The sequence below is a fragment of the Branchiostoma floridae genome, chromosome 3 (assembly GCF_000003815.2).
Source record: "Branchiostoma floridae strain S238N-H82 chromosome 3, Bfl_VNyyK, whole genome shotgun sequence".
Taxonomy (NCBI): domain Eukaryota; kingdom Metazoa; phylum Chordata; class Leptocardii; order Amphioxiformes; family Branchiostomatidae; genus Branchiostoma; species Branchiostoma floridae.
In genome coordinates this window covers 12,510,356-12,525,744 of record NC_049981.1, presented here as the reverse complement: position 1 = coordinate 12,525,744, position 15,389 = coordinate 12,510,356, and the positions used below count along the sequence as shown (strand labels likewise).

General features: G+C 42.8%; 2 protein-coding genes across 2 annotated transcripts in view; both read right to left on the bottom strand.

Moving 5' to 3' along the window:
• The window catches only part of LOC118411696 (short transient receptor potential channel 5-like), a 7,535-nt gene extending 2,778 nt beyond the window's left edge, over positions 1-4,757 (bottom strand). Inside the window, exons 1-4 of the mRNA XM_035814174.1 lie at positions 4,443-4,757; positions 3,176-3,421; positions 2,694-2,909; positions 2,095-2,280 (exon numbers count right to left, since the gene is read on the bottom strand). Of these exons, the coding sequence (XP_035670067.1) occupies positions 2,095-2,280; positions 2,694-2,909; positions 3,176-3,421; positions 4,443-4,757 (963 nt within the window). The remainder of the gene's footprint in view (positions 1-2,094; positions 2,281-2,693; positions 2,910-3,175; positions 3,422-4,442) is intronic.
• A 225-nt stretch (positions 4,758-4,982) lies between these two features.
• LOC118410717 (short transient receptor potential channel 5-like) lies at positions 4,983-13,904 on the bottom strand. The gene is made up of 7 exons (XM_035812488.1): positions 12,476-13,904; positions 11,894-12,033; positions 9,483-9,847; positions 8,617-8,848; positions 7,646-7,822; positions 7,067-7,129; positions 4,983-6,778 (listed from the first exon to the last, which is right to left on the bottom strand). The coding sequence occupies exons 1-7, from the start codon at positions 12,636-12,638 to the stop codon at positions 6,716-6,718; spliced, it is 1,203 nt and encodes a 400-aa protein (XP_035668381.1). The 5' UTR covers positions 12,639-13,904; the 3' UTR covers positions 4,983-6,715.
• Between the last annotated feature and the right edge of the window lie 1,485 nt (positions 13,905-15,389).

Sequence of the window (15,389 nt, the reverse complement as noted above, 5' to 3'; positions counted from 1 at the left end):
GGAAAAAGGACTTTTCGCTGTGGTTTTAGTTCGCGGTAGCACCATGCACTGTAGTCTCTTACTGACATGGAAAAATCTTCGCGGTGGTTTTAAGTTCGCGGTGAATCGGCCACCGTGAAAACCGCGAACATTAAACCACCGCGAAAGTTTCTGCATTTACAGTAGTGTTACAATGTAGTAGGTTAATCATTAGTTTCGGTATTCTTTCTAATAACAAAGCAGTCCTATTTTTGCATTATGGGAGTTGTGACATCTAAAGATATTTGTCTGTAGCATCAAGTGTCTTGAAATCTGTTGTACTTGATTCGAGTAATGTGAATAATTCATTACGTAAAATAACGTATTTAGAACATTATTCAAAAAGTATGAAAATGAACAGAATATGCTCGAACTTACTAATGACCCATATCATGATCAAGACGGCAGTCGCAGATATAGGTACAGAAGACACTGGAGTTCCTTGCACGATACTGTCTATCTCTGCTGACCCAACCCGGTAGGACTGCGACTCCACTAGCAGGAGTATAAGTAGAGCGAACCACGAGTAGGTCCAGTACATGGAACGGGTAGCAGAGAGGCTGGAAAATCTTCCAACCTATGTATCATCAGAGAGAAAATGTTTACCACATGAACATTATAAATAAACAAACAGACAAGGAAGCAAACAAACAAAAGATATGAAAACAAACTCTAAGTGCGTACCCTAACGACCTGACATTACTGCGTAGTTGTATCCATGAGTCACACGGGCTCTCAAATACAACAACATTGGACCCGAGCCAAACCATACTTCCACTTCTCCGAGTATCCTATTGCACCATCTCCACCTTACATGCTTCCTGAAATATTCAAACCACTGTGGACAAACATTAAGACAAACAAACAAACAAACGCACCAACTGATTACAATACTTTGAAATTCGTCTTATTTTCCGTGCTCGAGTCGCCATACCTGAGCTTAGCAGCTGTTTGGATAGGTGGCGCTTTTATATCTGTCGTTCTTCCGAATATGTCCCTGAGCATGCTTTACAAAAGTGGTGTTTTAAGTGAACCTTTGAAGTCACCAGAGTTCAAAGCTTCAAAGCAATGTAGATGTACTGTTTCCTCATCCTTCGAGCACGAAAGTACGACGGAAAGAATCTGTTACCACCGAAAATTCACCACCGAAAGCCGACAAGCTCGCCTAGGAGGTAGAGCGAAGTGGACGAACAAAGGAATTCTTTACCTACCAATTGCAACTTTTTGAGCAACGAAGCAACCCACCGAAGACCCTACATCAACATGCACAAGGCAAGTCTGGACACTCATTGCCTATCCTGTTTAGATAAGCTGACTTGGACTTTGTCCCACCTCTTATTATAACCATTGTTTACATTAAGTTGTTGGGGTTACCCAAGGTCAGACAAGAGAAACATGTTTTTGAGGCTACCACCTTCAGATTATTGAGGATTCTGTAGCCTATGCAGCGTATACTATAAGATTTAATCGACTCATCCCTAAGGGTGGAAGGTTCTTTATCGTCAAACATGGGATCTCGATGTCCTATTCGAGGGATGGCCCTAAGCGAAGCTTAAGGTTCACATTTCCACCTGAGATAAGTGAGAACGTTAACAGTCGTGTGAAGTGCAAAAGGCAAAAGATCGGTAGAATGACGGTATTCGAAGCCAGGACTGGGCCAAATGTCCTACAGTTATGCCACATGACTCGACCACGCACACGGCCCCACCATATTGATCATTTCTGCACCACCCCTACACAGTTCTCCCTCACGATGCATTCATACTCTTCACACACACAAAACAAAGAAACACCAACACAAGTGTTAGGATGGCCCCACCATATTGATCATACTGATAAATGCGTACCAAGTGGACAAAGAGACAATAAACAGGAATACCAACATAAAGTCCCAGCAGCAAAAGAAGGATTTTTATGAATAAAAAATAAACGACAAACACGATTGAAACTGCAGACCCACAGCCTAGCTGCACCGCTAAAAGATAATCCATTCCTTTATCCTAATATTTTACAGCATATACATATGAATATTTGCTAACAACAAACCTACTACGAGAGATATCCTTAGGTGCATACCTTTGACTTAGGCGCTATGAGATGTGCTAGGCACAGCAACGGGTAGGCAAGCCCGATGGCCGTCGTGACGCACAGCGCATGGGCGGAGGACCACTTCTCCCAGCCCGTGAAGTACCGATGGAAGCCAATGAGCTCTCGGTACGTCATGATGTCGACGTGATCAACGGAAAGTGGATGCGTCACGAACTGGGGGGTGGGCGGGTGTGGTTAATAGGGGAAAGAATTAAATATAAATGAGCGGTTTCAAATTCATGTATAACGAAATATTGCTGATTACGCTGATTACGCAGCCTTGGTACTGTCTGGCCTTTATGAAGTCAACTCTGTTCGCCATGTTGGATATTTACATCTTGAAGTTACGAGATCAGATTGCATAACAGGTTCGTGAAACCAATATTATATTCGCCATGTCCATATGCGCCTCCATCCTGGGATTGTGACAACTTCAGGTTGCCATCTTGTTTCTGGTCTAATCTTGTAACTTCCATCAAGATTAGACCAGAAACAAGATGTAAACATCCATCATGGCAGACGATGTTGACGTCATAGTCACGTGAGAGCAAAACACTCCTTATAAGGAAACACAAGCATCTCATCACCTGTTTCATCTCGAGATCCACGGCCATCTGGAGAGTACAGACGGCTTTTCCGGACGGAGAGTCCTCTGGGTTACAGAGGTGACCGAGAATGGTCTCGATTTCCTTCGTCGTACGCACCTCTCCTAGAAGCTCGACGGCAAATGTCTCACACTGGTCCGCCAGCTCCTCCAGCTGCGGCCGGTAGTTCTCCCGCTTCCAGCACACATCTCGTAACACCTTAAATGAATGAATGAATTAAGGGTGAATGTATGAAGTAATGAAGGAATGGAGAAAAGCGGGGAGGAGGGAGCGATAAAAGGATGAATCGAGAGAATAATTCATTAGAGTAACGCCTATGGCAGCCCAACGCTGAATTAGATTTCTGTAACCAATTTTTAAGAATCAAATGGCACTATCAGTAGAAATTTTTTACTGTGGGTATCTAACCCAGTAAATATATGGGGACAAGGCACAAGACAAAGACTAACTAAGCGGTTGCTTACCTTTGCGGTCCGGAATGCCGTCCGGAACGGATCCGTACTAGTCAGTAGGATGTAGGACGGACTGCACACGGCACGGTACGCATCGAGCCACGCCCTGCCGTTACCGATACTGGCGGTCCAATGGTAGTCGTCTGGTTCAGGTTTTGGGAAACCGGCGTCCAGTAGAATCTTCAGGATTGGGTAGTTGTTCTTTTGGGCCGCCAGCATGACAGGTGTCATGTAGCTGGGGAAGGCGCTACTACCCAGCTGGAAAATTCAAAAAGAAGGCTTCACATAGCCGGCTTAAGACTTTACACCGTACTACATGTCATAAGGGGTTTCCTTTATGCATACGCAATGTATACCATTTTACTTTAATAAGAGCTTATTGTTATGCTACTGGCTCTGAAGAAAAAAATGTGCGTTGGTATTCTGCCTGTCTATGAAGTTGAACTCTAAGCTAACCGAGGTCCTCTTACGCCACTTTCAAGGCAACCAATGCTCCATTTCAAATGTCAGTTATTGATATTCGTAATAACGTTACCCATGATCAGTCATCATCATATAGACAAGGAGAACACCCACCACACGATGTATTCCGTATCACCTGAGGTACCCACCACACTATGTGGTGGGAGATACAGTATACCGTACGTGCTGTGTTCTATTCGACGTAAGATACTACTAAGTATACAAATCTCAATACAGGCTAGGCCAAAATTTGACATTTTAGATATGGTATAATTGATCATCATAGTCATAAATGTTAGCAGGGAAGATTCGATCTCATAGAATAAATGTTTCCGGTGTTTTAAAATTTTCGAAGAAAAAAATAATTTTACCCAAACCGCAAATAGCTATATAGGGTAGTGCTTAGAGCCAACATGGCTAAGAATGGGTTCTAGTCGGTCAAACTTGGGAGCGTTGGAAATGTCTCTTGGTACGTAGTTGTAATCTGAAAACCGTTTTTAAAATGTAGCTTTGTTATCGAGTTATAAGCTAAGCACTACCCTAACCCTAGCAGCTACGGTTAGGGTTAGGGTTGGAAATGTCACTTGGTACGTAGTTGTAATCTGAAAACCGCGTTTTCAAAACGGGTGCTTTCTCCTCGAGATATAAATTAAGCACTGCCCTAACCCTAGCTATAGGGTTAAGTACGTCCGTGCGCACGTGCAATGGTGCACAAAGTATTCAGTATCGTTCCTGTGTTTATCACGGTACCGGTATCCTATAACGTAATCACAAATTCTGTAGTCTTGTAAAGTGTGTGAGTGTAACATTTACCAACCTTAGTATCCACGTCATCTGATCGGTCTATGTCGTTTCTCAAGGCTGTCTTAAACAGCATTTTCACAGCTCTAATATCCTCCCGGTCTACTGCGTACAGAAGCGCATCTCCCATGGGTACGCTGTGGTCTAACAAAACCTCGGCCACTTCGTGCGACCCCCTGTCCACGGCCAGCTCCAGGACAGACCTGCCGAACTCGTCCCGAAGTGTCCCGAGGTTCGGACAGGCGTCTGAGCAAACGATGCCCTCTAGAAGGACCACAGAGACTCCCACCACGTCGTTATTACGGACAAGACCCAGAAAACGTTCATCCATGATCTTATCTTGAGTATTTGTAAAGTTATAACCTGTAGTTTAACCGTGAACTATATGGCATAAGGTGGTGTTGGAAAACATATACCGCTTCAAGCCGTCCATGGTGTGAATCTGGCGTGAGAGAAATGTGACCTCTGTCTCGATGAGTAACCTTTTAAGTCGTGCCTAATGGCATATGATTGTAGTCATAGAGACTTACCTTATTGGTTACCGTGTGAATGTTTACTTTTTTTAACAGCACAGGGCCGCAGCCCGACTTGCACGTGCGAAATGGCGGACGTAAGTGGGGTAAAGATGTTAGCTCCCGGTTCTTTGGGAATTCCGCTACAAGAGTTCGACACTAGAGGGAATAAGCCACACCGACACAAGGCTTTTTCCGTACACAGAACACCGGCGACTCGCTCACAGCTCACAGTCAGGACCAACGCTTCTCTCGACTCCTGTCCTCTACTCACTCCGCAAGTGAGCCGCCAGTTAACTTTATTTCAGAGCTCATGACACCTACTTACCAGACAGTCGTCTGGTCCAAACAGCAGGGGAAGCCTTCTAACCTGCCTGCTAAAGGTGTTACATTGGTGACAATGTCTTTGTTGTTTTTACTCATCAAAGGTCGAACATGGGGCGGCGAACCGCTTTGTTCTATCTACCTTGAGTTCAAATCCCGTCAAAGAAATAAGCATCTTGGTGAGAACACGGTGACTTGGTCACCAAAAGAAGCTATTTTACATACAGACGTGACACTTACATTGTGTTTTTGGCACTTCAACGTCACCTGTCAACCCTGTGCGTCACCTGTCAACAGTTTCCCGATACAAGGGGTGTAGTGAATATAAGCTACATTTGTAAACATAGAAAATACAACAATTTGCTGATTTTTTGCTCTTCTTACATATAATGTTTTCACTATTTCATCTTGATTGGCTTCTATGTCTCTCACTGACAGACAACAATGGTGCTCCCTCATTTAGCTATACTCAGGTGAACGGCTAAGGGGTGCTGTTTATGTCAGGCTATCAGCTATTCTAATTGAGTCAAGTCAGCGCTCCCGACCTGGTTGCGCATTCCGCGCGCCACGTGCACGTGAACTCAATTGCACCTGGACATTCCCACCTGGCACAGGAGTCCTTATTATGCTGGGAAACTTGCATTTTATCAATTCGGAGCGGACGAGCCTCACCACAGCATAGGGGAAGCTTCGCTACCACGCTTCTCGTCTTCTTCACACGCTCTCGACTTTGAACTTTAGACTAGGTCTACCCAGCGCGGCAGACGCCGATTTTGAGAGCCCAGCACGATAGTCGTGATCAGGTTTGGGGGATGGTTACCGTCTCGTTCTGGGGTTTTGAATACTACAGCAGGTCAGGTCGGAGAGCCCGAGTTTAGAGCCCGGGTCGGGCAGTTTAGCATAGTAGCCTAAAGTTTTGGTCCGCCTTGGAGCATTCTTCATGCGGTTCACAGGTAATTTTCTTTGCTTTGTTGTTCCTATTAATATTTTGTTGAGGATGTCCACTGTGCCGTATCGTTTGTGCGGTTTGAGGGTATCCGCTAGTAAATGATTTATTGTTTTGTGGAGGCTATCCACTAATAAGTCCTACTTTGACTGCCCTTCCTCGCATTTCTCTTCGTCTCGACGGCTGCTACCCTCTCGGTCAACATACCTTTATGTTTCGCATTGCAACAGCTGTAACAATACCTCGAGTGTAAAGTAATTATGGTAAAATCTTAAACACAAATCAGACACACAAATTACATATCAGTAGTAATATACAATGGTAGGTACCTCAAGGTACGCTTGGCGTATTCGTCTATATGAAATGTATATGTGGTAAAGTAATGTTATTACATGATGATACAAACTGGACAGTGTAGCCGAATTATTGGCATCACCGGTACCATATAAGGCGTAAAATACTAAACAATCACGAGGGCACATTAATTGGACATATATTTCTTTTCTCCTATGATTCCAGTCGCCTTTCCTTCCGAAGCAAATACCTTGTCACCAGACTACCTACAACCTCCTGAGTGTGTGGAAAACAAACAAAACAAAAACAAACAAAAATCAATGGCATTCTTGAGAGGAATCGTGGGAACAATAGTAGTGCTATAATTCCCATTTCGGTAAAGCAAAATACCTAATGTTAATATCTATTAGCATTCATATGATCTGGCAAATAGTGCTGTAATCATACAATTTAAACAAAATCTCAACAAAGCATTGAACAATGAACACTCCGTTATAAACATGCTATATAACATGGTGTTTTTCTACGAGAGCTAAGCACTAAGTATTCAGCTTTCATACTTACTTTGTAGCAGGTTTCTTGTTTCGTTGCCAGTGGTGGTTGAGACGGGTGGACAGCAGTGTGCTCCTGTAATGAACCGAACCTTAGAAGACGCGGTAGATAGCGGCAAACATAGATGATTAAAGTAAGGTGGATTCTATTCGAATTGGAACTAAGCTGGCCTATTCAAATACACTTCCCATTGAGAACATCGAACCCATTTTGATATCATACATCATGCTTAAGATAGGTAGACATAATTGTCCACAATCACTTTCTGCCTGTCTACAACATTGGACCAGAGCCAAACCAAACTTCCAATGCTCCAAGTATCCTATCATACCATTTTCACGTTGCATCCTGGCAGTCTACATTATTCATATAACTGCGGATCTACGCATACCAACACATTCGAGAAAATGTACTGACTCTACACGAAATATGGTGTTTAAGAAGACATAAATAAACCATTTGTTAAGAAGAACTTCATGAAAAAGTGCAACCTTTTCGCATGCTTTAAGGATTGCTCAAAGATTGGGATTCGTGCTGTGCAACTGATTACTCCATTTTTACGAAGGTAAAAACAAGGATGTGGATACTCACATCTGTGGCTGAGTGAGAAAGCTTGTTGTGTCGACCACACAGTGCAGACAGCGCACGAGCAAGACCGTTCCTCACAGACATTATCAGGGTGAACGGTGGCGGTAGGGACACGTCAACTTGCAGGTAGTGCAGCGAGTTTTTCACCACTTCAAATCCCCAGTCAGTGCGTTTTACTTCCTGGAACATATTTGAGCATATTGAAAGATGTTGGCGCTATTCAACGAGTCCTTCGGTGGTCATAATTCATCATTGATAAATACAATATAAGCTACCTGTGGGCGAAAGAACCTGTAACCATTGTATGGCAAAACCGGTGGAAGACGAAATACATTTTATTTCTAACTGCCTCTCTAACGATCAGGAAAGAAAGGAGTTATTTGAAGAGGCATGCAAATTCCACAAAAATTTCCAAACGCTTACCGACGAAAACAAAACTATAACGCTGTTAACGTCACATAACCCACGCATCATAGAAAAAGTGGGACACTTCGTCTTCCACTGCTTCCAGAAAAGAAGTCAAACCCTAAATACGTAGATTGTAGCTCTCAGCAGTCCATACCATTGATAGAATAGTCACTCGTTTACACTTGTCACCATTGTTATCTATACCAAAGTATTTCATTTTATACATGTTTATCATATTCTCTGTATGTTTCATGTTGCAATTAGCCCTCGGGCAAGAACTTGCAAATAAACTTCTATTATTATTAAAAAAAAAAACAGGAAATAATCTTGAATCTGTAGTGGAAAGAGCGATTTTAAAAAACGAGCGCCATTTTGAACCGTGCTCTCGCGAGAGCACAGCCTGGCGAAAGCGTGCGTGATTTTGCACTAAAACGAGGCCGGCGATGGGTCAGCTGGGATAGCGTACATATAAAGTGTAAAACTATGCACGAAATAAAGTAACGGAATGTATCAATTAAAATTTATTAGAAGGATCGGTCAGCAACAAAAGAATTTAACAAGAATACCTCTGCTCTGGTGTACGAGTCGCTGATGATGGCGATGAGCAGGTTGGCGAGGACCAGCACCTCGACCACGTGATGCAGGGCGTAGATCACTTTCCCGGCTGTCTCGGCGATAGCAGGCCACTCTTGTATCTGGAATACGTCTACAGGACTGTTACCTGGTCTCAACTCCACTGTAGACAGATCCGTCATGCCAAACCACGTCCAGAACAGGGACTGCAGGGAGTTGAACAACCTGAAAAGAAGACGTTTAAGGATCTTAAATGTCTACTGCCTGCACACCTGCTTAAGTGCCTAGCCCAGAGATTGGCACCTTCCTCCCCCCGTAATGTTCATCCATATTGCATGGTCAAATTGCTCTAGCTTCAGCTAAAACAAGAATTCAGCTAAAACAAGAAAGCTTCTGAAAAAAGCTGGCCGGTGCGTATTTTGGAAAAAGCCTGGATGTTAAACAAAATCACACGAAAAAAGAGTTTTTCAACATCGAATTACTGAATTGGTCTTTCTTCTATTAAAAAAAAAAACACTACATGAGATTTGGCTAACAAAGAAAAAAAAAATTAGCAAGTGGGGTTCGAACTTACGATCTACGGAAGATAAGTACCGTGCTGTAGAGCGCTCGGCCACGCTGGCTCGATTACGCAATAGCATGTATAAAAGGGCTATTTGGTTAAAGTGACCGATCCATGCATCCATGCATCCATGCAACCGCTTCTCCCGTCTCATAGCCGGTGCTACGCACCGGCAAAAATCCAACCTTTGAGATACTGAGTAACGTATCCGTAACTATAAAAATAATACTTAACAAGCGTTGATTAAGATATTTTTCTTCTAAAGATGAAGTTGTAACAACTCCAAAGGTTACTCACGTGTTAAACCCAAGTGACTGAGAGCAGTCCACCGTCTGCAGGTTGCTCTGTGAGTAGTTGGTGCAGAGGTACTCGTGCATGGTCCCATAGAACCAGTACAGCTGGTTCAAACCGCACGCAAACGCGAACGTCACCAGTCCACCCATAGAGACGAACTTCACGATGTCCCCAAACATCCTTCCAATGGAGATCAGCAGCATGCCGAGAAAGGGGTGAAAAGTGAAGAGAGACACGGCCCTTATAAACACGACTATCGTGAAGATGGAGAAAAGCACATCGGCGACGGCGACCGGTTGGAAGTTGTTCTCGTTCGCCTTTCGGGCCCAGTCGTCGGCTACCGTGCTCTGACTGGAGAAGACGTGTAGCTGAGGGGTATGATTATAGAAGAAAAAAAAAAGGTTAATGCACTGGGATGAAATCAAACGTTAAAGTAAACGACATAGTGTTTTACTGACATATTCTCTTTGCCTTTGCCAGAATGGCTAAGGTTATATTTTCGGTCCGGTTGCGTGTTTTCCCCCTGTTTGTGAACAGCATAACTCGAGAAGACTGCGATGGATGCAGCTGATATTTGAAGGGTGGGAAGGGGTCTGAAGAACGAAGGGGGAGTTTGATAATGGGCCCCCTAGCGGCTTGCTAAGGTACTGCAGCGGAACCTCCATGCTTGATACCTCGCGTTCTGGACATGCTGCGGTCGTGATTTTTGAGCGGTAGGGACTCCTTAAAGCAGAGAGTGATTGCTGCGAGTTTGGGCCCCCTAGCGGCTTTGTTGGAAGTGCAGGCGCCGGTTTACTTGCAAACTTTTGTCCGTTAACAGCATAACTCGAGAAGACTTCGACGGATGCTGATGATATTTGGTGGGTGGGTAGGGGTCTGGAAAACGAAGGGGGAGTTCGATAATGGGCCCCCTAGCGTCTTGCTAAGGTATTGCAACGGAATCTCCATGTTTGATATCTCGCGTTCTGGACACGCTGTGGTCGTGATTTTTGAGCGGTAGAGAGCCCTCGGGGCACAGAGTGATTGCGGCTTTCTTGGAAGTGCAGGCGCCGGCTTACTTTCGAACTTCGGACGAGGATAACTGGAGAACGTGTTGACGGATCGTCATGATTTTTGGTATGCAGATGGAATGAGTGATGGCCTGCGTGATGAAATGCTAATTATTTGAATGAGAAGCTCATTTGCATAATTAATGAGGAAAGTTTATAAGTCCACCTCAGGCCATGATAGGACTTTCAAACTTGTGACATGTGTGGCTGGGAAAGAGAGAAATGTCGGTAGATATCAATTATGCAAATGGCGAACTTATTTGCATAATCAATGGGAAATATGAACGTGTTGCCGGATCGTCATGATTTTTTATATGTGGATAGCCTTAGTGAAGACGTTCATAATGAGAGGCTAGTTATGCAAATTAACAGCTAATTTGCATAATCAATGTGGGAAGTTTATAAATCCACTGTCTCTCCTTACCTCTGCTTGGACGTGTCTTATTGACAACTGTTCAGTGCCAGGCAAGTAGATCAAGCTTGCAGGCTGGCCAAGCCTTGCCCCCTGCCCCCTGGGTGCCAATCACTTTTACCAACTAGAGCAGACTTATGTTGAATTAAAATTGAGAATAGGTTGATCCCGTGTGTTTTGAACTTCTGCGGTTTTGTTAATAGTTAATAGTTAATAGTTAATAGTTTCCATGACAAATGGAGATATAGTTTGGAGTGTGCCTGTGTGTTTGTGTTTCCGGGTCATCTTCCACCTGCAATGTGACCTTACAGTACCAACGTCCTTGCTACTCTCGAGTATCAGGTTGCTCAGAGCATTGACTGTTATCAAGATAACGTCAGGCCAGTCCAATTCAATGTCTTGGTTCACGGATTCTATTTTTCTGAATTTCAGAAAAAATTGTATCTCAGCTCTAGACTACCAAAATGAAATCGTCTTAGCACAAGCTTTTGCTTGCAGTCTTGCATGCACGCATAGAGGTGTGACTTAATCAAATAACATATATAATTATATGTAATGAGTAGCATACTTATGTCTACAGACATCTTTCTACATAACAAACCTGGTTCATTTGGCAAAGGTATGATTTCGTCGAACTCTAGTTTGCACTACAGCTAGGTGTGGCTTTTGCCAGATGTTGTCCCAAACGTGAAGACACATTTGTAGATAGGTGGTTCATGTGGTGTTTACAATGTGGCCCCAAACATAAGGTATTTTGATGTATAAATATTACATTAGGCAATTCATGTAGTATTTGCCAAGAGTTCCCAAACTTCTAGAATTGGAAATAGCAGTACAAATTTCACTGGTATAAACATTCGTTATACAGAGGAATAGACAAAAAGGGAAGATTTGAGATAATCTATGAAACTGTGGTATAAATATGTGAAGGTATATTGTCTTATTTGTCTTACCTTGAAAATTGCTACGAGCCTTAGAGCAAACTGTGCCAGATAGAGGGCAACCATCAGGAAGTCCAGGATGTTCCACAACTGTTTGAAGTGGTTCCACAAGCCTTCTCTTAGCACCTCCTTCAACTCCTTCCATCCTATATCTAAGATCATGGTGAAAACGTAACAACAAAATGTTTAAAAAGGCAATAAGCAATGTAAATATAACGTTTTCTCACTTCTTGATACGTTACAGATTGATGAATTGACAGAAAATATACATTAAGTTAAACACATTAATGTGGTAAAACTGAATAAATTAATAAGTCTATAGAAGTATGAAATGTATACGTGAGTATTCTGATATTTACCAGACTGTGAAGTATGAAAGCAACATAACAGAAAGTTGTTAACCATATCTTGGAGGGGGGGGGGGGGGTAAAAGTGTCCGCGCCAACTTTGACCACGTATAACTGCCAAAAGATGTGTACTAGGACTAAGAAACGTAACTTTTGCTAAAATATTGTTGGCAACAATTCAACCATCAAACTACAAGGTCATAGCAACAGCATAGTATGAAACAGCATAGAATATGCCGGGACTTACCGATGACCCATATCATGATCAACACTGCAGTTACAGATATAGGTGCAGAAGACGCTGGAGTTCCTTGCACGATACTGTCTATCTCTGCTGGCCCAACCCGGTAGGACTGGGACTCCACCAGCAGGAGTATCAGCAGAGCCAGCCACGAGTAGGTCCAGTACATAGAACGGATAGCAGAGAGGCTGGAAAATCGTCCAACCTATATCATCAGAGAAAATATGTTTACCACATGAGCATTAACAAAACAAACAAACAAACAAGCAAAGAGATAAACAAAAGAAATGAGAAAAACTCTAAGTGTGTACCCTTACGACCCAATATTACTGTGTAACCATGAGTCATACTGGCTCTCAACCACAACACCCGTATTTACCACAAATTCTCATCGTAAACAACATTGGCCCCGAGCCAAACCATACTTACAATTCTAAAAGTATCCTACTACAACACTTTCGCCTTACGATACCACTCTACAATACGTACATCACTGGGAACGTGCACCAAGGCAAATAAACATACAAACTGATAGTACCTTAAAGTTCGTTTTTTCCATGCGCGTAAATTGCCGGATCTGAGCTTAGCAGCTGTTTTGATAGGTGGCGCTTTTATAGCCGCCGCTCTTCCGAGTATGTCACCGAGTATGCTTTATAAAAGTGGTGTTTAAATTGCATCTTTCATGTAATTTGAGGTGTATCGTTTCATGAAATGTCCTCCCAACCCTGGATCCCGAAAATCTAACGGAGAGAGGCAGTTACCACCGAAACTTCATAACCGAAAGCCGACAACGTCGTTTAGGAGGGAGGGCGAAGGAGACGAACAAAGGAATTCCTCACCTACCAGTACCATTTTTTCGAGCAAGTCCCGCAGAACATCCTGCAAACGTCTACGCACTCAGGGCAAGTCAGAACATTTGTTGTTTATCCTGCATAAATTAGCTGACTTGTTTTAAGATCTTGCATTGCAAGTCGCAACCGAATTCCCTAGAATTTCTACCATGTTTACATCGCGTCGTTGGGGTACCCAAGGTGAGACAAGACAAGTCACAAATCTTGACGCACTGTTTTCTATTGTATGCGCATCCAGTACACTTGGAGTTGTAGCCTTAGACATACTCCTGCTGTTGGAGGATTCATCAAACCCTGTGGCATTAATGGGTTAGGGTAAGGGGTTCGTGGTAGAAAAATTGTTTCCGAGGAATTGTGTTTTTTGGTCATAATTCGGTCTGAAATGGATAGAAAACATGCAAATTTCGACCATTTTCTGAGAGTGCTTAGGATTAGTATAAGTGTTAGGGTTCCTGTTAGAGTAAGGGCTAGGGTTAGGGTAAGGGGTTCGTGATAGAAAAATCATTTCCGAGGAATTGTGTTTTTTGGTCATAATTCGGTCTGAAATGGATAGAAAACATGCAAATTTCGACCATTTTTCTGAGAGTGCTTAGAATTAGTATAAGGGTAAGGGGTCCTGTTAGGGTTAGGGCTAGGGTTAGGGTAAGGGGTTCGTGGTAGAAAAATTGTTTCCGAGGAATTGTGTTTTTTGGTCATAATTCGGTCTGAAATGGATGGAAAACATGCAAATTTCGACAATTTTTCTGAGAGTGCTTAGGATTAGTATTAGGGTTAGGGTTCCTTTTAGGGTTAGGGCTTGGGTTAGGGTAAGGGGTTCGTGGTAGAAAAATCGTTTCCGAGGAATTGTGTTTTTTGGTCGTAATTCGGTCTGAAATGGATAGAAAACATGCAAATTTCGACCATTTTTCTGAGAGTGCTTAGGATTAGTATTAGGGTTAGGGTTCCTGTTAGGGTTAGGGGTAGGGTATGGGTAAGGTGTTCGTGGTAGAAAAATTGTTTCCGAGGAATTGTGTTTTTTGGTCATAATTCGGTCTGAAATGGATAGAAAACATGCACATTTCGACCATTTTTCTGAGAGTGCCTAGGATTAGTATTAGGGTTAGGGTTCCTGTTAGGGTTAGGGCTAGGGTTAGGGTAAGGGGTTCGTGGTAGAAAAATTGTTTCAAAAGGAATTGTGTTTTTTGGTCATAATTCGGTCTGAAATGGATAGAAAACATGCAAATTTCGACCATTTTTCTGAGAGTGCTTAGGATTAGTATTAGTGTTAGGGTTCCTGTTAGGGTTAGGGCTAGGGTTAGGGTAAGGGGTTCGTGGTAGAAAAATCGTTTCCGAGGAATTGTGTTTTTTGGTCATAATTCGGTTAGAAATGGATAGAAAACATGCAAATTTCGACCCTTTCTCTGAGAGTTTCTTAGGTTTAGTATTAGGGTTAGGGTTGCTGTTAGGGTTAGGGCTAGGGTTAGGGTAAGGGGTTCGTGGTAGAAAAATTGTTTCCGAGGAATTGTGTTTTTTGGTCGTAATTCGGTCTGAAATGGATAGAAAACATGCAAATTTCGACCATTTTTCTGAGAGTGCTTAGGATTAGGATTAGGGTTATGGTACCTGTTAGAGTTAGGGTAAGGGGTTCGTGGTAGAAAAATTGTTTCCGAGGAATTGTGTTTTTTGGTCATAATTCGGTCTGAAATGGATAGAAAACATGCAAATTTCGACCATTTTCTGAGAGTGCTTAGGATTAGTATTAGGGTTAGGGTTGCTGTTAGGGTTAGGGCTAGGGTTAGGGTAAGGGGTTCGTGGTAGAAAAATTGTTTCCGAGGAATTGTGTTTATTGGTCATAATTCGGTCTGAAATGGATAGAAAACATGCAAATTTCGACCATTTTTCTGAGAGTGCTTAGGATTAGTATTAGGGTTAGGGTTCGTTTTAGGGTTAGGGCTAGGGTTAGGGTAAGGGGTTCGTGGTAGAAAAATCGTTTCCGAGGAATTGTGTTTTTTTGGTCATAATTCGGTCTGAAATGGATAGAAAACATGCAAATTTCGACCATTTTTCTGAGAGTGCTTAGGATAGATAGT